The 22,839-nt window shown below is 42.4% G+C and overlaps 1 protein-coding gene across 1 annotated transcript in view; it reads right to left on the bottom strand.

Moving 5' to 3' along the window:
• Positions 1-7,651: 7,651 nt before the first annotated feature.
• Positions 7,652-22,839, bottom strand: part of APCDD1 (APC down-regulated 1) — a 28,476-nt gene continuing 13,288 nt past the window's right edge. The window contains exons 4-5 of the mRNA XM_088524066.1: positions 10,721-11,042; positions 7,652-8,671 (exon numbers count right to left, since the gene is read on the bottom strand). Coding sequence (XP_088380192.1) covers positions 8,220-8,671; positions 10,721-11,042 — 774 coding nt within the window. The 3' untranslated portion in view covers positions 7,652-8,219. The remainder of the gene's footprint in view (positions 8,672-10,720; positions 11,043-22,839) is intronic.

Below are 22,839 nucleotides of genomic sequence, written 5' to 3'. Positions count from 1 at the left end.
GCTCTTCTTAATGCACCCCAGGATCCCATTGGCCTTCCTGGCCACGAGGGCACACTGCTGCCTCATGGTCAACGTGTCGTCCACCATGACACCCAGGTCCCTCTCTGCAGAGCTGCTCTCCAGAAGGTCAGTCCCCAGCCTGTACTGGTGTCTGGGGTTATTCCTCCCCAGGTGCAGGACCTTGCACTTGCCCTTGTTGAATTGCATGAGGTTTTTCACCGCCCAGTTATCCAGTCTGTCCAGGTCCCTCTGGATGGCAGCGCAGCCCTCTGGGGTATCGGCTACTCCTCCCAGTTTGGTATCAGCAGCAAACTTGCTGAGGGAGCACTCTGTGCCTTCATCCAGGTCATTGATGAATAAATTGAACAGGACTGGACCAGATGCTGCATTTGTAGAAATAAAGGTGTAGAAGTGAAGCAGCTGACCAAAAGTAAACATTTTCAGCTCCATAATCAACGATGCACAAACAGGGGCCTCGGCCTCCTCTAGCACTGTTGTGTGAGTGCAGTGAAAAAAGAACAACCGAGGACCCAAATTCTGTGCCAGGAACAGCGCGATCTATGCGCCATGCACCCCATTAGTGACCTGTACAAATGCTAAATGCCCTGCGACGCAGGCGTAAGGACAAGGTTGTGCTCTTTCCTTTATGGAATGCCTCTTTGTGTACATGTATGTCATGTGTGTGTGCATGCAAATCTTTCTGGGGTGCCTATGTGTTCACATGTAAACTGGTAATTGCAGTTAATTGCTATGTGATTTACATTATATCATATATCTCTTAAGTATTTCAGTTGTTGCTACAAATCCATTGCTTTTTTAAAAAACTCTTTCTGTCCTCTCTAACTAATGAGCAGCTTTAAAATTGCTAATTTTAAAGCAGCACTAGGGCAGAATTTCCTTTATTCTTACCAAATGGGATCCTTGTCCAAAATGCTCTCAAAAATAGGCCCTCAAGCTTTGCTTGGTTGATACCGGGAACACCATGAACTGAAGCCCCAAACTAGAGTGGGACAAGGTGGGTTTCCAACATCCATCTGTGTTTGCTATTAGACCATTTTTATAGGAAATTGTTTCTAATATAATGCTTGATGGTCACTAAGCCCTAAGTGCCCCCCTCTCATGAAGGTGTATCTTTATGGGTATTTGCAAGTTTGGAATTGCAGAAATTAAGCCAGTTCTGTAAATAGAGTGATCCAACAGTAGTCCAAGATTCTCAAGGGTACAGAATATCTGTCAAAATTTAGTGATACTTCTAGCATATATAGTATATTTGATAGCTTATGTGGCTCTTGGCAGTTTTAGCTGATTTCTGAATTTATTTAAGTTTTTGGTAATACCATGAATAAAGTATCTCATCATATGTGAGATGTCTGTGTATGTATGTATGTATATTATCGCCTTTTCCATTGCACAGTTGTGTATACATTTTAGACCTTATATGAGATCTAATATATATATTAAAAAATGGTTCATACAGCTTAGAAGATGCAAGCAATCATTTCCCCAGCTTTTCTGAAGGGATCGGGGAAATTTCCGTAGCATGTAGCTTATAGGTTAGAAAAGTTCTGACTTGCCTCTGCACGTGCAGAAGAGGCTCTGGGCAGGATTGCAAGAGCACAGGTTCATTTTGGCATTTCTTAACTTCTGGAGGTGCAACTCCATAGAAGTTTCCATAAGAGCTGGACTCTAAAACATTTAGTCAGTAAGAGAATGTAATTCTTACTATTTCTTTATGACCAATCCCTTGGATGGTGGCCTCTCCTGGTAAGAAGAGATCACCTTGTGGAATGACATTTCAGAGTTGCATTTACCCCCAGGGAAGGCTTGTATCTTTAAAAGATTTTTTAATTTCTGTATGCCAAAGCCATGGACTCAGCAGAGACACTGTTTTAAGGGTCATTACAGTTTTGCTGTTAGTTTGCCCAGTTATGAAGGCTCTTTGTGACCCTTTTCTTTCTCCCTTCCACAAGAGGTGATGGTGCCACCTTCTTACCTTGCCGATGCTCCTCTGCTGCCCTCCTCCTCCCCTGCCCTTCTGAGCAGTTTAAATGACTGCTGTGGTGAGACTAAGGCAGAGCATGTCTAGTCTCTCTTTCCTCTGCGTCTTACGGACCTTGATAAAGGGACTATGAAGCTTGAGGCTTGTCTGGCCCTGGTCCCTGCTCCCCTAACTGTATTAGCTGTTCTCATAAAAGCTGTTATCACTTCAGTGCTGGTCTCACATAACTGTGCTTTAGAAGCGACTGCCCTGGGGTGTTTTGACACCTTGCACTTTGTCTGAAGTGCTCCCGGCCCCGATTCCCATCAGTCAGGGCCGGTTCTTCAGAAGGTCCCAGGAGAGCTGAGGCTCGGCCAGCTGTGGCCAGCAGGTGGCAATGTCTAAAAAAGAGTGAGGGGAAAAACCCGCGCTCTGGAGAAGCTGCTGCTGCCTCCCGAGACGTGCAGGTTCCCTGCTGAGCTGCAGCACGGCAACATCACACATCCACTGGGTAGTTCACTAAACTTACCAGCGTGATAAAGATTTCAGGCTTATACCTCATTTTTGTGGCAAAATTTTGAATTTGTATGTGTGTCTTATAGTGGTGAAACTAGTTATGGTGCTGAAACTAGCTATTTTGCCTGCTGGAAGAGGTAGTGGTTTCCAGCAGTATTTTATTGACCAGTTAATAAGGCTTATGGCTAGCCTGACATAGCTAGTTTTGATCATCTTCTGGTGTGTTCAAGCTCATGTTTGGTGATGAGGGAGAAGGAATTCACTAGTTGGAAATTTGCTTAAAAGAAATTCATAAGGAATGTGTTATCCAGCAAGTTTCTGCCTCTGGGCAAGGGTTTGTAGGTCTGATGACATGCTTTTTGTGTCTGTGGACTTGCTGCACGCAAGAGTGAGAATGCAGAGGATCTAATTCCCAGCAGTTCCCCATGCAAACATTTTTTTGGTAGACTTTCTTCATTTATTTAAAGACAATATTATCCTGTACAGTTCTGTTTCCCATTTTCCAATGGAGCGTCCCAGCAACTGTATAGGATACAAACAAAGCTGATTCCCATGGGAAAAGGATGCTGGGAGTAGCGTCCGTCTGCTTTCAGGCACGGGCAGTTTCCTTTGCTGGAAGCTGCTTGTGATTTAATTATTGTCCTCAGAGCTCGGCAGCTCCATGGTGAAAATCCTTGCAAGGGACAGCTCCCTACCCCGGAACAAAACTGAGGAGGGGAAGGGGTAGGGAGAGGGGAGCTTGACAAGTGATTGCTCAAGCCAGCAGCGTCGCTTCCTCGTTTTTTGTAGGTATTCGTGGTTTGATTCCTCTCAACCGTGGGCAAATATTCAGCCCTTATTTCTGCCTGATTCAGCAGAATGAAGTAAAAAATCAGTTTCTCCATTTCTTTATTATTTGGTGCTGACAGCAAATAATAATAAAAAAAATCAACACTGTGTTCACAGTCCAGAGATGATCAGAGGGAAAAAATTTTGGAAATACTTTTATTATAAAATAAGAGGAGAAAAAGATAAATGGGAAGTAATTAAATGTTAAAATTCAGAGTGGTGCTGGATTTTTGCTACCTAGCCTTCTTTTTGCCCCAGGAAGGGGTGAATTAAGCCATATAGTGTCTATTTATGTCTGAATTTGCCGTGCCCACAGCTCTGGGTGGAAAGGGAAGCTGCTGCTTTACGGGCTGTGGCTCGGAGCACTCAGAGTGCCTTGTAATTTAGGGCATGCTTCCTGAAAATCAAGCTCTCTGTTCAGGGATCTGCTGTTGTGTTTCCAGAAGTTCTGAGTCACTTCAAAAGCCTGGGATTGGACAAGTTTCTGAATTTTCAGAAAGTCAGGACTTCATTTCACCCATCTTCTGTACGGAAGGGAGGCAGTAGTGAAACTGCAGAGCATGGAAGATGAGAAATCTTTTGCTCACAGATTTCTGTATCTTTAAGAAAAGTACCCTATTTTTTCCCCTGTGTTACAACCCTTGGAGCAAGTGCAACACAGCAATAATCCTGTTCTGTTTGATTGAAGTTTCTTTAATGAAAAATAGGTTATTTCTGTTGATGCCACCTGCTTTGTACGGCCCCACGGCTGTTCTGACCATACTGCCCTTGCAAGCCAACACTTCAGCCTGCCTTTCAACTAGCCGCACTCAGGCAACCTGAAGATTCACTGTGAAACCCTGATCATCCCTGTTGTATCCATCACAGCTGTTTCTAGCGAGATGCTCTCAAGTAAAACTGCTTTCTCATATACAATAAGCTTATCCGTGCACAACTAGAGGAGATACCAGTCAGAGGGATATAGCTTTCCAAGACACGGATTATTCTTTGCAGGTGACAGAGACGACAGAAAATTACTATGCATGAGCAGAGGAATCCTGATTTTTTCAGTTAGGCTCTTTTTATTTCAATCAATATTTTAACAAGTGCTCAAACTTCCCCGGCAGTTTAATCTGGAACATATAATTGAGAAGAAAAATACCTTCTATAACTTTACAAAAATAAAAAGATTTTTTTCTAAAAATCCTGTGCTTTAAGCAAGCACACTCCAACTCAAGCAAGACGGACATTGTACCCCAAAATATGGACTTCTGCTCATAAAAGTAACATTCCCTCGCAGGGCAGCAGGCACAATATGTAAAGGGTATAGGAGCAGACCAGGAACACTTTCATTTTAACTTTCTGATCCCTTTTGCCCTTTTTAGAATAGAACATGAAAAAAATTGCCCAAGCTGCTCTTGCTATACTTTTTTTTTTTTTTTTTTTTGCATAGGGTGACTTCTTGAGTAGGCTATTAGAATGATGTGAAGGGGAGAACTTCTTTACTCATCCTGGCTGCAGGGACAGTTCTCCCAGTGGTGCGGGAGAAATTACAGAATTTGCAGGTCTTCCACTGCTAAACCATTAACCATTAACTTAAAGCATGGCTTAAGTTCCTCAGCAGCCAGAGCTGCCCACATAGGTCGAGGTCAGGTTGAGCAAGTGAAACGAATGGGGTTTATTGTGCCATACGTGTACACGGCGTTGTACAGCTCTGTGTGATGAAAGGGGAAGACGAAGGAAGCTTAGCTCCTGGGCCTGTAACCTAGGAGAATCCCTCTAGAGAACACGGATTGACAAATAAAGTACACACTCTGAAGACTTATTTTTATCTCTGTCCTTTGGCTTGTGTTGATGAATGGGAAAATAAAAGGTATATTTATATACAGACACGAGGCAGGAGGCTGGTGCAGCATATGCTATGAAAATCAGGAAATCATGAAAATTTTTTAAATCATGAAATTTTGTTCCTAATCAACACTACAAATGAACTGGAAGAGCCCCAAATCAAACTTCTTGCAATGCATTGTGCTGTGCTTCCTTTTTAAGTATCTCTAGGTCATAGAAAGAAAAAAGCAATTCCTGCACAATTCTTAAGTTCTGTTACACTTGCAATTAGTGCAAGTAAGAAAACTCTTGGCAAACCTAAATTTTTGCAAGATTCAAAGTGAGTGTTTATTGTATTTTGATAGAATGTGCTTTTCAGAAGAAAACTACACAAGTCTTTCTCTTTTGAGATTTATGATAATTCTGATGCTAAGCAATTTACAGAGGAGCTATGAAGCACTAATAAATATATGGGTCATTGCCCTACTAAACATTGCATGTTATGTTGAAGACCAGTTCTGCTGTAGGCTTCAGTCCTGCATTGCAGGGCTGCACAGATTTCAGCTGGGACTAAGCAGTGTGTGGCACCTGCACAGTGCACGGTCAGGGTCAAACAAGTCCAGGCAATTTATCATTAGATTTTTCAGGAGATGAGACAACCTAAGTGGGAATGAGTAGTGGAGAAATAAACATGTTATGTAAGTTTAAGAAATACACCCAGTGTGCATCTTAATAAATAGAAACGAACATGGATTTGTTCATTCAACTTAGAAGTCAGGAACTAAGCTAATATTTGAAGGGACTTCTCTGACTATCCACTATTAGACCAGCAGTGGCTCAGTTGGAGACACGCTGGTGTGAATCTGTTGAACATAAAACTGAAGCCTTAACTGGCGAAAATCCTTTGTAGTACTTAATGTCCTCGTTCAGAAGTATAGTGATCATGTCACTCTCTTGACCCTTCAGTTTAAACTATGCTCCTAAGTCCTCCCCACCTGCAGCTCATCCAGAACTCTCTGAATAGGTTGAGCTGTGCAGAGCAGAAAGCCATAGCAAGAAATGCTGAAGAGATCAGCTCTTGTTCTTGGGGCTCGATTCACCATGAATACTTTCAGGTGACCCCTGTGTTGTGTTTCTGATAGCTGAGTTGGGTTTTCTGTGGCTTTTCATCTGTTTGAGGAAAAAAATGAGAGACGTGTCATCTGCTAGAGCAATGAGAGTCTGCGGTTCTTCTTGTTCCTGCTCTCCCCAAGACATCTGAATGCCCTGATTTTGTGCCACTTTGTGAGGAAATGTGCATCAAAGGCTGACACCAACTTGCAAAACTGCAAAGAAAGCAGCAAATGTGGGGGAGTTAGTCAGGGAGCCTCGGTGTCATCATTGCTACTTGACTAGCTTTTCCCTGCCTGCTCTGCTAGCGAGACTGATGGTATCACTGTTTTAAAGGAACACTTTTGCTGTAGCACACAGTATGGACTCATCTATATAAAGCTGAAGGACCTTTCTTCAAATATGCTTTTCCTATAACGTTAAAAAAACCCCACCACTTTGGAGGGTTCTTCCTCACTGGTCCACACTGGGCAGGTTCTACTTAGATACTGATGAAGAGACTACGACCTTGCTCCTGTTTCTCACACAGGTTCCTGCTCCTCCTGTGAGCCAGAATGCTCCATGTACCAGTAAAGACACTGCAAATGCTGCAAGGCTAAGTTGTGTCCTCGCCTTGGTACCCATCGAAGCAGGGGAGCAGGGTTCATCTGCGACCTGAACCTCCTCGCTGCTCTTAACTCTCTTGGCTCTCCTGACAGGATCCATTTGCTCTGGTTCATATCTGTGTGTACAGGAGATGATATTTTCGCTGGGGGAGATCCTGGGGTGTTGCAGGGGGAAGCTCTCCGAGGGTTGTGCCTGTTTCTTCTGCGTGGTGTCTCCGCAGACTGATCAGGTTTTACCTCGGAGAAACCACAATGTCAAGCAAGGCGAGAATGTGGATAAGGCAGTTGGTGCAACTCCCACTGCAGCTCCTCCCAGAAGACTGTGTGAGATGGATGCGAGGCTGGTTCCTACTGCTTTCTTGCTCTCTAAACTAAAGACAATACTAGGGCTACCAGGGCTCTTCTTTCGCTTGTTCCTGCTTAATGTTGCATTAAACCCATGCTGCTAGGTTGGATTGCAGAATGTATTAAGGCCTCATAGGCTTCTTTGGTTTATCCACTTGGATAAAACCAATTGCAAGGCACAAATATTGCATAGAGAGTATATAAGGCCGTGTGAAAATGAAAACAGAGCCTGTCACTTCAGCCTTATATCAGCAATTTGTACAGTGCATGTGTGATTAAAAAAAAACGTTTTCTATCTGGCTGTAAGAGGGGTTGGTTGCAACTACTCACTAGATAGAAAGGCAGGCCTAGAAGCAATTAAGGAAATTGAAAGAGAAAATACTAAGTCATTGGTTATTTCTGCAACTCCATGATTGTAAAAATAGTTTAAATTACTTAGAATATTTTCAGTTGGAGATACCACTTGTCTGAATGGAGGATTGTTTTATTTGCAGATCCTTTTTGTGTTATGAGGTGTGAGATAACGATTAGATAGATCCTTGTGGCTTTCTTTCTTATATACATATATCTACATCAGAGCCCTAAAGTCAAAGGGGGAAGCCGTTATCACAGTATTGACACTACACTGAGTGACTCCTCGGAGTTAAATTCTGATGAGAAATCGAGCCTTGGGGAGAAAAGTACCACAATGGTAGAATGGCAGAGGCAGCTGAAGCAGGACTGTAAGGTTCACCCCAGCAGTTAAGAAAAGGAGACCCCTTCCCTCCCCCCAGAAGTCTGCAGTCCTAAAGTGCAATTACTTTTGTGCAGTCATGTCAGGCCAGGGATCAGACTGGATGAAGTTCAAAGCACAGACATCAAATGAGTGCCGTCCATGATTCAAGGAGCAGGGTAAAAACAGGGAAAAGAACAACACTTGTCAGGCATTCAAGTGCATCAAGGAAATAAATGTCCCTTTCATTCTGAAGAAAAACAGCCCTCAGTCTTATGGAATCCTGGCTTTGTAGTCATGAAAAATAGTTTTTTCACTTCTAGCTGAGCATGTCCCAATATGACACAGTACAAATAAACAACACCAAAGCAAGAGCTGGGGTGCTGGAATATTTTTCTGCTGCCCTGCTGCTATACAGACTTATTTTATTCTCCTCTGGTGACTCTTCGGATCTGGGTACTGATGAAGCGCACTGAATTAAAGGCATCTGGTAGGAAGTGGCTCTCTTCTCCGGCCTGTCTGGGCTGGAGCCATCGCTCGGTCTCTGGCCGTTGTACAGCAAGTACCTGCCCCTGGCGTCCTGCTCCATCTTGAAGATTTCATACTCGGTGTGAGGTAGGCGGATGCCAAGCGCGATGCAGCCGTTTGTGTGAGTAACGTCCTGCTGAACCCCGACCTGCCAGGATCCCTGCGCCCCGCACTCGTTCCCGTTGAAGACGTTCAGCAGCGAGGCTGTGGATATATCCATGGGCGTCACCTTCATGTGGTTTACTGTGGAAAAGGAAGAGAGGAGGCGTCAGCAGAGGGAGCAGGAGGGGGACAACAGGCTGGCCTATCTGTGACATGAGACTCGTAGTGGGTGCCCACCATTGTGCCTGCCCAGGTGGCACTGGACACTTAGGTTCCTTGTGGGCATGATCTCAGTATTTGGTCTAAGACATGCAGAAATCATTGTGATCAGTAGGGGAAGCAAACTGCAAAATCCTTTTAAAATTGACCCTTTTGTCTATGTGTGTTATGCCTGATGCTAGTAAAGTTGTGAAGGGTTTCAGTTAGCCTTAGAATCTATGGAGACAAAGCTGTTCTGTATATGTCTGGGCAATATTCTGGTGCTCCTTCAACTTATTTAAGGATGTCTTTTAATCTTCCCAAGAAGACTTAGAGCAACTCTGAATCTCTGCTTTTTCTTTTTCTTAAATCAAAATTTTATATTGCAGATGTGGCCCAAAATTCTACTAGCATCACTTTACATCTTGGACATAACTGCTTCAAAAAAAGTCTACTGAAGGAAACCTAGTGGTTGCATATCCTTGAGATTAAGCAGAGCTTTTCATAAATCCCAGACAATCTTTTAGTGATAAAGTCTATTGGTCACATGAGAAGATTCATAAAAGAGGAAATAATAAAACTTTACTCATATTTTATTACCATTTAACGCATAAGTAGGGCTCTTTATAATGTCTTTTTATCATTCTTTTAACATATGTTAGCCCATAAAGCTAATGAAATAAGTTCCATTTTGGAAATTACCACAACCGCAGTGTCTTCATATATCATCTGTTCTTCTTGTATGAATCTTGCAGTTAGTGCTGAATTTTAGAGGGCTACTCTTTCTCCTAACAGTGACTCAGCATACACTTGCAGATGTAAAAGTTTTACAGCTTCTTGCTTCTAACTAAATTGACTAAATTTCAAAGACAAGTTTGAGGCACATAAATACTGATTTTGCAGCCCAGTTTATCAAGTTGGGAGAAGTTAAACTGAACGAGCCTGAGGAAGTTGAGTAGAGATTATTCTAGGTGTTTGTTTGATACTGTGTTTCAAGGGAAGAATAGGGATTCTGAATGGATTTATACTAACTGAAACAGAAACAAATCAACAAATTCTGATTATGATTTTGAGCTTAACTGGATTTCATTCCAGGACCTTGACTGGGACATCCTACATAGAGCATGAATACAAGAGTACAAGCTCTGACAGGCAAGGATATCTTATGCCTCCTGTGAAAATCCTGCTCAGTAAGTTATTTCTTCTAGTCAGATGCTTTCTTAAATTGGAGGCATGCAAGAAGCTATGTGCTTCTCACATGATAAACAAAGTGTGAAGGAAAATATTCTGCAGAGAGAGCTTGGGGCTTTCACAGTTCCAGTGGGGCTGGTGCTATGAAGGGACATTGTATTTTGCAGATGTGTGTGTGTGTGTGAGCAGGGTGCTATGGAGCTGTTTGTACAAAGCGACTCTTCAGCCATTGGGAACTGAGCTACGTCGTCTCTGAATGCTGCCTCCTGAAGCAGGCCAGTGGTTTTATTAAGTACACCTAGTTTTTGCTATTGTGGGATTAATCGGAGCTATCTTTATCTAGACCCTCTTTGAAGCTGATAAAAAAAAAAGACATACGCTTCTATATCTGCCTCTCCTGTGATGTGAAATGCTTTCTGAAGGTACTTTCTTCTCTCCACTAAAGTAACTCTCGGACACTGATCAAAACTCAGGCATTTCATTACGATGTTTAAAATCTGGCTGGTGGCCTCCAGGACTTACTCACACAAGTTAAAGTCTGATGTTATTGCTTTTAAACGTGTCCATAATTTGCCTCAGATGAGTATTGCTTCAGTGGTGAGAAATAAAATATATATCGTATAGTTTGTCTGGGTAGTCACGGAATGCTTAGAACTTCCCAAGAAACATCTAAATCCTAAAAAGCAACAGAATGAAATGACAGAATTAAATCATTAGTGTCTTTCAAGCCACTATGTGCAAACCCAGCTCCGTTCGACAGCTGCTTGACCGTTTAGGCCCAGATAAGGTGCACTGCTTTACCTTTGAACACGAACTCTGTGCCCCCCATCACTTTGGCAGAGTGCACTCCTCGGCTGTAGCGCCCCTTGGCGTAGATGGTGAAGGTGGGGTGCTTGCAGATGGGGTCGGAGTAGTGGTAGTAGTGGCCTTCCCACGTGTTGTTGTTGTCGTGGAAGATGAAATGCCGAGTAAGGAAGAGCACCTCGGGGCGCACCTCGCACCGCTGGCTCACCCACTCCCCATGGAGCCCGATGGTCAAATCCGCCTTGGGGGGCAAGATGGGAGGATGGTGCTCGTCTGACCGGTAGATGATTCTGCACGCGATACAGGTGTGATCGTGGTTCTGAAATGAAGCAGAGAAAGCCCCTTGTTAGACATTATCCACAGCAAAAGGGTTTCACTGGGGTGAAACTACCTTTATTTCTTAAGGGCTATTTTATTTTGCTTTATCTTGGTCGTGTTTTCCTGCAGGTTCTCACCCTTCACAGCACCTGAAATGTGGCATGGTTTGTTTTTGTATGGATAAGTTTGCACAGCAGGAGCAGAATTAGATTTGTTCCCTGTTTTGCATTTATCTCGAATGAACATTTTAGTTCAGATATTTACTGAACGGATAAAAGGCTGACTTTATAATCACACAGGAAGCTGGCAGAGAAAATTTACTACAGCAGGGACCTGAAAAGTCTTAGACATTAATACACTTCTGCAGCTCTTATTTTGCATCTGTCTTCCTTTTAAATTGTTAACTGTGGGTGCTATAGGTGGACACGGGTATCCCAGGTACATTTTTATTTGGGTAGCAGCCTGGGAAATTAGTAACCAGCAATTTTAAACTTGTTCAGCTTCTCTGAGGTACAGTCTAAGGTTGCAGTGTGCACTTTCTGTATCTAGCAGAGTCCTAGTGGGAGCTTCCACCAATTTCCTTCTAAGTGACATACGTGTGACTCCACTGACAGAAATATGGTTATATGGATGTAAGTGAGCTTGATATGGCTTAGTGTCAGTTAACACAGTGAAAGCTTTATGGCTGTTTCCAGCAGGAGTAAGATTTGTGGTGTCTGTCAGGCCTGATAAAAGCTCACGGTTGGGCCATTTTACTAAGTGCCAGCCTCAAGAAGCCAAGTCTCCAGAGCTTCCCTTTACGTCCATGAGAGTTAAGGGCATTTTATGCCTTGCTTACATGGCCTTTGGGGAGAGAAGCTTCGCAGAGGTTGCAAGCGTTGCTTGCTGCTCATCTTGCTGCTGAGGGCGAAGGGAAGATGAAGTCATGTTTAAACGTGGCCACCCATGGGCAGCTGGTCCCACTGGGGCTGCTCACAGAGCTCAGGAGCTGCAGCACGACGGTATCGCGCCAGCCCGCGGCGCTGCAGCCCTGGGCCTGCACGTGGCCTTGCAGTGCGGCCTTGGAGAACTTGTGTATTGAGGTTCCCACCCCTTCCCACCCTGCAGGAGACCACACATAGGCAACCAGGGTGCTCTGTGCTGCTTCGACCCCAGCGGAAGCAGCAAAGGCCAACGACTCTGCTGCTGACACTTATATTGTCCTAGTAAAAAGTAGTGGGCCCAACAACCAACCCCTTATAAACCAGCGGCCTGTCAGTAGAGAAACACGGTGCGGCCAGCTGGTAGCTCTGGACAAGCGCACAGGAAGATCTGTGTGTTGATGTTGGATCCAAGTCTGTGGCAGGAGGGGAGGTAACTTTATTCTCTGGCTTCCAAGCCTTCTATATCAGATTAAAGCTACAAAGCCTTGTACATTGTTTCCACTGCTAATTGTTTCTGCAAGATTTTGTGTTTTTGGCCAAAGACTGTGGCTGTGTTATTCTTTTCAAACTCTATTTTTTTTTGCAAAGGCAAGAGAAATTGCAGCATTAGAATTTGTCTCTGCTCTGCTAAGCAAACTTTGATTTGCAGCTTATGGAAGGATGAAGAATTACAAAGCTAATTTTTTAGTTCACTTCATTTATGACAATAAAAAAATAGATCAAGAAGAATAAATGCTGCTCTGTGAGATAAAAGCGGTGTTTTCTGTTTTACTAGTGCCTGTTTTGGATTTGTTACAGACTGTTTGTTTACATCTTGGGATGTGATGGTAGAAGCTTTTTAAGTGGTTATTGATGTGCTGGGCGGCTGTTCTCTGAGCCTTAAGCAGGCTTATCCTCAGAGTGAAAGGCAAAGACCACACAGAGAGATTTGTACCTTCATCTTTCAAGGATACTTGATCCTCAGGAGACAGAGGGAAGACTTAGGTGGGCTACTCATACCATCTAGCTTATTTATCCCATCAGGTGTTTTCCTGAGGTGCAATGCAGAGTGCAATGAATTAGGAGCTGATGCTCCCCAAACTGCCAGTGAGGAGAACGATTTAGACAGTACAAATACTTGCTCCTTTGCTCCTCTTCCAGCCCTCCTTTCTGAGCACTCTCTGAGCTCTTTGACCTTTTTGACACTTAGGGGCTATTACAGAGCCAGCATTTCTCCATTCACAGTCTTTAGCTCATGGCACACTGTTCTGTTATAACATTTACATGGTTTAAATTGGTGCCAAGTTTGTCTCATAAAATGAACATAAGCAGCTTTAGGGAATCACTCTACAACTCGTGCAATATATCCTCTTTGCACATATTAAATAGGGTTTATATTTGCCTCTCTCACAGATCAGACAGACACCAAAATCTGCTAATAATGTCACTGGGATGTAGCATAATGGCTTATGTGAAAAATAACTATAAATGATAAAGCTCATGCTGACCTGAACCAACACTGGCCAAAAGTCCTGCTTGGAGCAGGAACCTGGACTAGGTGAAGGCTCCAGAAGGACCTTCTAACCACCATGATGGCTCCTGGATAGCATGTGTCACCACGCAAATATAGAGGGTGCAATCTTTTCCCACTGTGGTGCTTTTTAACTAACTTTATTATGAGATACATTTTGCAGCTAAATTTTGTAAGTGGGTAGAAGAGCCATCAATATGTCAATGAAAAGAGAAAGAAAATGTAATTAATTTAACTGGAACTGGTGAAGTTAGTACAGATTTGCGCTCTTTTAACTGACAGTGGATACTGTTCCCCAAGCATACAGATTTCCTGAACACTAAAAGTGCAGACAATGCAGACGGACTGTGAAATTAGGGCATCTTCTAAGATTGCAAGTTTCCCTTTGGATTTTCTAATGGCTAAGACAGGAATCGAGATCCAGTTTGGTTTCATAGTTTGCTATAGATTTTCTGTGTGACCTTAACCTCGTATCATAGAAACACGGAGAATAACAGCTCTTCTCTTTGACGTGACAGTGGTAGGTGGTTAAATAAAGACTGTGAGCTGTCAGAAAGCAGACAGGCATTTCAGGGGCCTGGATATAATTAAAAATAGAATAATAATAATAAAAATGTGCACAGACCTAGTCCTGGAACAAACCTTCAAACACAGTCTGATAGGACTATAATATCCTTCCTCCTCTTGTCTACAATAAAAATTCACTAGGTTTCATCCGCTGGCTTTTTTGGGATTTATGAAACTGCTCTGTTTAATCTCCATCTCTCTTCGGAGAATATCAGCCCTTTTCTTTGGAAAACACACAGTTTTACTGGGCGGTTTGCAGCTCAGAACTGCTGAGGGACAGGTAACTTTTATAAACGAGTAGGAAATGCGTTGGTGCTGGGCTGACACTGAGGAAACAGCCTTGGGACACCTCAGGCAGTGGCACTGCGGTCCTCTTTTCCTTGAGCTTTAGTCACAAATGGGGAAGCCAGACTGGAGAGCCTGCTCAGTCCCTCCGCGGTGTTGCTTGCACCTCAAGAAATCCACCAAGTGAGGAGTGCGCTTGTGTTTACTGCCAATCCGGGTAGCATCGGAATACAGATTTTTGAAGTGCTATGGAAAAGCACTTTTATTTCTTGGAGATCAACATCCAAAGTATGCTGCCGTTGTCCTGCAGTGAGCCAGGCAAAGGGGCTGATCCGTGAGGATACCACTGCATCCAAACACATGTTTCTTCTGTGTTGCCATCCCACTGTGGGGGGGGTATCACCACTCCACAAGATCTTACAAGTTGGTTACACCTGGTTGCAGTGATTTTATTGCCCCACTCAAAAGAAGTGAAGCAGGAAAACATGGAAGACAGTCTTATATACACAAAAGGTATATAGGCTGAACTAATCAATGGTAGGAGCCAATTTCTGCTATTTCCTTTTTTTAAAAGAGATGTTGAAAGTTCTTATGATCTCCCAGAAGATACCCGGGCAGAGCAGTATGAGCCAGCTGGGTTGATTTTGTGTATATTTTGTTTTCTTCCTCAGGGGCCTGTCCTATACAATTAGTTTGTGAGTCCGGCTAATTTCACCTGAGGACCAGTGGTTTCTGTTACCCTTGCTCAAAGTCTGAGGAAAAACAAACAGAAACCCAGCCTGTTGTCTTCTTGGTCACTCTTGGCTCTCTGTGGGATTTCCCTGTTGTTTCTTAGGTCCAGTAAATGGACAGGAAGGAAAGCTGGAATGATTCCTAGTTTTAGCAACATTTTTTTTTTAGCTTTTTCTATCAAATAGGACTATGAAGCATAAACAGTCGTTTTGCCATTTTTCTAGCAGCGATTCTAGGTTCCATCTCTCTCTGTAACATTAAAATATATGGATGTTATGATGCAAGGCTATGACGCCGGGCAGGAGTAACTATCAATGGCCAATGTCCTCTCTGTCATACTGGGGCTATAGAAGGTGCAGACCAGAGACTCCTGCAACTACTTAATCTCCCGTGCTGTCCCTTGGCTGGGGACAGCAGCAGAGTTGGAGCAAGAGGGTTCATAGAACCCGCTAGTGGAAAAAAATACCTAAATACGGACAGCATCTGGTTCATGTCTTGAGGCAGACAGAGGCCTTGCTTCCCAAAAGCACTGAGATGTCGGACTGGCCCATAGGGCTGTTGCTTGACTGCATCACTTCCCTGAGATTAGTGCTTGAATCTGACTTACATAAACCCTTTTTGCTATGATAGAAAACGATCTTGCACAGAGTTATGAACTTTTTAGTAGAAAAGTATGCCACAGGCAAAATCCCTCAGTAAGATTTCTGTCCAAGTAACGGAAGAGAGAAAGAGCTAGTTTTGCTATAAGACAATTGGACTTAATTATGGAGTAATTTATGTTTAACAATTGACTATGTTTTTCACTGCTGCTTTTTCAGGTCAGCTGCTCTTGGCTCTTAATTACACTGGCTAAGGCTTTGCAAATCACTGCCTTTCCATTTGTCATGAGGAAAGATTATTTTCTAAAAACAGACAGTCAAAGAAAATATGGAACAGAGGCAGAGGACATTTGATTCCAAACACGATTAAGCACTCTAATAAAAAACTCATTTGGGCATGACATAAACCAAAAAGCAATAAAATGTGCTGCGGACGGCATGAACATCTGTTTTATGTTTTAAGTATCTTAGGTGTACAACGCTGCATGTTCTGGATGGTGGGGTCTTGCTAAGAGCAGCTGCCCCGGGAAGGGCTGCTGCCCCGTGCCGGCTCCGCCTGCGGATCTGGGAGGGCTCCTTCGTGCTCCGAGGCGGGAAGGGAACCTCCTTGCTGCTCGAGGTGGGAAGGGAACCTCCTTGCTGCTCGAGGTGGGAAGGGAACCTCCTTGCTGCTCGAGGTGGGAAGGGAACCTCCTTGCTGCTCGAGGCGGGAAGGGAACCTCCTTGCTGCTCGGCAGTGCTCACTCCATGGCCGGCAGGCTCTTCCCTCTCCCGGGTGGTTCTTCAACGCCAATCTGTGAATTCATCCATGTGGCTATGTGGACTGAAATAAGCCTGAGTCTTTGGCTGAAAGCTCAGTTCTTGTACTTCATTTTAAAAATGATAATAATAATAAAAAGAGTTATGATCTGAAAATTTCCCCCAACATTTTTCTCCATCCCTCCCTTTTGCTGCCTCTATTGAAGTGGTAGCAGGGCCAGGGCGCTCTGCAAGCTGAGTAGGGAGGTTTCTAATAAAAAAAAGTAAACAAGGATGAGGTTGCTTGATCTTTTTCCCAATTGCTGTGGAGAGTCAGAAATATAAACCTGCTCAGCATATTTTAATTTTCTCTTAGGTTCTGTGGGATTCTATGGCTGCCTAGGACTAATTCTCCTCGTATCGGTTCACAGTGTTTTTTATGGCCCAGGCTATAAAAACTCTTAATGTGCAACTAGGATGCTCCTTACCCCTGAGCAATAGTAAAATAGGCTTGACTAACACATAGACAAGTCTTTCTGGAAGCTATTCTAGTTTTGTTTGAACTCCTTTCTATTTCATGTTTATTGCTATTGTAAAATAAGATGTATATGGACCAAACTCTGCAAAATGTACAGAAAATCTACATTTTCCTCATAGTTAAAGCAGAAGCTGAATCCTATGATTTATGTCAAGGGAGGACCTTCAGGGAGGACCTACAGTTGTATTTAGGGACCAAACAAAGAAGAGATTGAAAATACAGTTATTTTCAACTGGACACCTTGCTCAAACATGCTTGCATTCTCCATCTCTCCCGTATATCCTGCAAATGTACCTATACCATAATCTAATGTTTTAAAAACACTGCTTATCTGAAATTTATGTTAATGCTCAATTAATAATTCAGCCTTTCTGTAGTAGAATCACAGTGGATGATTATGTCTGCTATTGTACTGTTTACATAAAAAAAGATTAACATTGTCTCAACTATAACTCACTATTTTAAGGAAAGATTAATTAATCAGACTACTGTGATTATGAGAGATGTGGACATTCTTAGCAGAACAGGATGAAAAATCAATATTTTTCATTTGATTCTTCTAAAAAACATTTCCAATGGAAACATATCTGACTGAATATATGTGTTCTGGAAGGAAACAATGCAATATTCAAAGTACTCAAATTTTCATTGAAAATTAACTGTCTTTTAAAAAATGAAAAAATATTTTGGGATTTTTTTTTGCCATTTTTAATGGAGAATTTTGACCATTTGCGGATAAGCTCTCACTAACGTCTTTGATAGCTGCAAATAGTTGGTGCTTTTTCAGATTGAGCACATTAAGAAGGCAAATGCACAGCAGGAGTGTTAGCTGTGTAGTTAGCTCCTAAACAAAAACACACTACAAGAGATCTGCTATTGGGATAGACAGGGAACAGTTGCTGTTTAGAGTTGACTTGGGCTAAGGAAAAGATGCTGCAAATATTGAGAAGTGGTGAACTCAGTTCAACTCAAAGCCAATGGTTTTCTTAGTAACAGTTTGTTGTGCATCTACAACGTCTTTAAACTTCAGTTATTAAACTTCAACTACACATGGAATTCCACAACAATATCCCCAAGTGATTTGGGAAATCCCGCCGGCTGCATGCACTCAAGAGTTATGTGCCCCCCTTCCCTTTCTAGCTAGAGCCACAGTACACAGGCCGCATCCTCCTACGCCATGAACTAGTTAAGAGATTAAAGCACCAGCTCTGCCTCAGAAAATCAGAAAAGGAAATACTATTTCTAATCTGCTCTGCTGCCTTTGGACTCCTCGTCAGTCTCCTTTTCCCTCCTAGTGATGCCAGTAGTGATGCCAGTGTAAAGCAAAAAGCCACCCTCAAGACCCTTGGCAGAGCAGCATCTTCTCTCTGTAACACCTCACTTGGCACTCGGACCTGCCCACTTCCACTTCTTATTCAAATTCAGCTACTCATATATTCCATGCGGCTACTGTAAGTATCCCCTTTACTTGCTTTCCCCTGTAGCACTGTGGATTAGCTCTGCTCTCCCCCTCTAGACCTCTGTCACCTCTGTCCTGTTCAGCTGTAACAGCCCACAATGCTTGGTTCAGTTGCACTGACATTGAAAATATTTTTACTTCTGCATTCTCAGTCCCCATTGCTATGCTGGTGATTGCAACGTGGAAAACCGCTTTGGAAAAGCCAGGTCCTCTACTAATATAAAATTGTTTTTTGGCCAACCCTGATTTCCACTGACTCCTGATGTGTCACCAGGATGGAGAGCACTGAGGAAGAGGGCAAAGAGAAGATACAATGATTTCTCACACCCATCCAATACTGTGTCATGGGCTGGGCTCAGTAATGCCACAGCACAGCATGTCTGGTCAGGATGTCTTCAACCTCATTAGCTAAGAATGGAGATGCCAGATGTTAGTGCTAATAACCGAATGCTCCCAGAACGAGCACAAAGCTAAAGCCTTGGGAGAACCTCATTTTAAAGAAGACCTGGACTTGGAGAAGAGCTTCAAATAAAGAGAAAATGTTAAATGAGTTTATCTCATGTTGCCAACGGGCTGAGTCCATAGAAAGGACACTTTTATGAATTACTCAGTGCAATACCAAGCTTCACTCCTCCACGGCTTTAGATAAGTGCGGCCCAAGACAGCACTTTAACAAACGGTTATAATCTCTCTCCACCACAAAAGTGATAATTTGCAGGCTTTCCATGACCTCATATGAAGTGAAGTTGGCTTATGTGCATTAGGCTGACTCTGGGGAGTTGAACATGGTCGACACAGAATTCAGCCTGCCAGAGCAGATGAAGAATAACACAGATTTAAAACTTTAATTAAAAATCTTGAGGCAAATGAAATGTTGGAGAGAGTGGTAACTCCTTTGCAGGCTTGTCAGTTTAGGATTTCTTTTGGCGGAGAAAGAAGGAACTCCAAGCAGGAAGGAGGGTGGACATATGCTCAGATTTATCTCTAAGTGTGCACTATATATTTTAAGATATTGAGGAACATTGTTTTATTAACTACTCCCAAGGAGGGAAAGATAGTGAAGGAATCTGAAGGTACTACCATTACACAACTGTCTGATCTAAGAGATTTCAATTCCGTTGCACAACTCCACATAAACCTGAAATAAATACAACTGACATGAAATGCAAAAACTTTAAGGTTTTGCTTTTCTGATAGAAGCTCTTTTAGCCTGCACAAAACACAAGAACAAAGACAAACCCAGCCTTTTTCTAACATGAATGTGGCTGCACATGTCATCTATCCTACTAAAATGACACTAATTTATAGTGACGTGAATATTTTGAGAAGCATCAACAAACCAATTCCTGGAAAAACTGAAGCAACATTTTGAATGTCAGTCTCCAGGAGCAAAGTATTCCAAAATAAAGTTGCCTTATATATTTATTATGCCTTTAAAAAGCAACCTGTACGACCCTTCGCAAACTGCATAGCAGTATTATCGGGGAGTTTTCCCTCTTACAAATGATGAAATTATTGCGTTTAGATGCCAACAATGAGGAGAGTGTCGATAGTTGAGACACATTTGTTAGGTTGATCTGATTGCCCAATTTTAAATTTTTGCCAGCCTACCTAGTTAATTTTATCTGTGGGATGTTCTTGTGTTGGGGCTGACTTTTACAGCAGCTGCAGAACAGGCATCCATAATTAAGTCAGCAAAGACGAATGCGGTTTTAAGCGCCGCGCTTGGTTTTTGGAGGTTCACACAGAATAAAAAGCGAGCTTTTGCTTCAGCCCTTGGCTGGCACTAGTGCGTGTGTAGGGAGCATGTGCAGCATGGCAGCTTCAAAGGACTCCTCGTCTGCAGCATTATAGCCCACAGCACTGCTGAGCAAAGCAAGAAACAAGCCTCAGCTAGCTGCTTCGTTCTCCTATCTCTCAAGTGCATCTCACACTGTTATTGTTCATAAAGCTGAAATTAATCCATTAATCCATTTGAGCAAGGTTTCTCTGCTCCTCTCATCATTTCTCTAATCAAGAGTCTTTTGCAAATAATAATCAACAAAAGAAACCCTTTAGGTATTGGCTGGATCTAGAGCAGACTTTTTGACTGTCTAGCAGCATTCCTCTGCCAAACAAAGGGGTTTTGTCCTCCGAAATTATACTTTTTTGGTTGAGATAATATTTTGCATATTTCTCTGAGGCATTTCACCATTTTACATGTTTAACATCTATTTATTAATTTATGCTTGCATTTTCCTGGGAGCTACTCAAGTAAGTAGAATTCCCATACAGATGAAGTAACTGAGTTTCAAAGAGTCGAAGACCCAAATTTTCAAAAGCACAGAAAGCTTTGAGCAATGTCAGTTTAAGGCAAAACTCAAGCACCAGCCTATTTACATATAATCCACAATAGCTGCGAGTGCCAAGTACTCTTCCAGTGAATAAACTTGCAAGGAAGAATCAGTGCTTTGGAATTGCTTTTTCAAGGCAATGTATCTTACTGAAAGTGTGGGGCCAGCAAACGTTTGAGCCCAGCAAAGGCAGAAAGGAGGTTATTCCAGCATGTTTTAGATCTCTTGTGATGTTCCAGATCGCTCCAGTCCTTTTCCTAAATAACAATATAATTAGAATGACCTGTCATCACAGGCCTGTTCGGATCTTTCCGTGCATCCAGTCAGCCTATAAAATAATGAAGGGAGTGCTTAGTTTACAAAGCAGCAATTCAAAAGCAATTATACTGAAAGTGTGGCAGTACCGTAGTTGTAGGCATTCCCCGTGCTTTTAGACACAGGAGATTGCTCTGAAAACATCTTCTTTCTTTCCTTCTTTCTGCACAGTGAATGCATTTCAAGCCTTTCTTCATGCTACAAGTTCCTGTATGCACTTGTAAATAAGGTGATTTTGTGACCGATCTGCCAGGCTCCTTGCTGTCACCCTAACCAGGGATATCTTTGGCCAAGCGTTTCCACCACCCTGCCCTTCCCATCGGTGTGCTCTCTCGTGTCGGCTAGAGAAGCTGAATGTGCAATAACTTGAACCCCTTTCTGAACTCACAACATCAGGAGATGTCAAAGATGTTCAGCGCCCTCCATCATCAGACCCAAATTATTATCTTTAGCAAGCCTAGAGGAGACTGCTAAACCATATCTATATCATGACCTATTAATCGGCTCTATTCACAAACTTCCACATATTTTACAAGAGGAATTTGTTTAAGGTATGCTCTTATCTAGGTGAATTTGTAAAGCCTAAAGAGATGACATATTAGATATTTCTAAAAGCTCCCTGGTTTTGTATGAACACTTGGGTTAAGATATGGTAATCTGTGAATTTATTCAGATTTGTAGCTCAGCATAAAGCTGTCTGGTTTTTGGACAGCCCTTCTGATTTACCATCTTGTGGTGAAATCACTGCAGGAATTTGGAAAAAGTCCAATTCTATTTGTTTAAAGTCCTCATCATGGGGCTTTGGCATTTCTAAAGTATCCAGCAGTCGTTTGCTTTCAATTATCATTCAGTTCAACCACATAAGTAATGAATGTGGCTACCACATCCAACTTGCAGGCTATGTAAATGCTTGAGCTGGGTGGAACTCTCTTCTATATAGAGGCTTAACTATAAATTTAACTCAGAATGTGAATCCTCTTAACTTATTTTAGGCAGGTCTTTATAAGTATAAAATAAAAATAAATAAAAAGGAAATGAAACAAGCCCTAAATGAAAGATTCCACACAATACACCTGATTCACTTCAGAAGCAATTTCCTGGCCTCCCCAACCTCATGGTCTAACTGTAGAAACCTTAAAAAAACAAGTTGATTTAACATTTCTATTTATTCATGGTGTTCAGTTTCCAGAGGAGTCTGCGACTTGTAGTTTTAAACTCAATTTAGCATTTAAACTCATTTTCAGCTGGGTCCCAGTGGAGCAGCAATTAGAAAAGGAAAGGAGTTCAAAGAAGAAGGGTTATAACCTTTCAGTGGTATGTTTGCCTGGGCTTAAAAAAATGCCTCTCTGTTACTATTCTTCCTACATTCAGCAAACACTAAATCATACAACTGGGTTAAAAATCTGTGGGTCCAGAGAACTTCATGGTTAGATACAAATCAAAACCCTCATGGCTATTAAGGCAGAAAATCATTTTTGGGGCTACCATTATATAATGAAAGTCTAAAATCAGCAGGCCTGACTTCTCTTCAGAAAAACACAAAGAAGTCCCACATTAAATCTGAACAAGATGAATCAACCAAAAAAAACATACAAAGAAAATCTTCTCTGTTGCATATTGAAGAGTTGTCTACTCATCTTTTGCAGCTGATGGTTTTAGTTGAGACTGGTGTCCCATTAATCCAAACACTACATATCCTTGCATAAATCTGGGGAGTCAAACAGGCCATGCAGACAAAGGATGGAGGAGAAACTCTCTTGAAGTAACGTTGCAGAAGTCAAAATGGTCAAAGTGTGAGT

This window comes from Tinamus guttatus, unplaced genomic scaffold (assembly GCF_059628265.1).
Source record: "Tinamus guttatus ecotype Peru unplaced genomic scaffold, ASM5962826v1 Tinamus_guttatus_pri_ptg000203l, whole genome shotgun sequence".
Taxonomy (NCBI): Eukaryota; Metazoa; Chordata; class Aves; order Tinamiformes; family Tinamidae; genus Tinamus; species Tinamus guttatus.
This window is presented reverse-complemented; position numbering and strand designations above follow the sequence as displayed.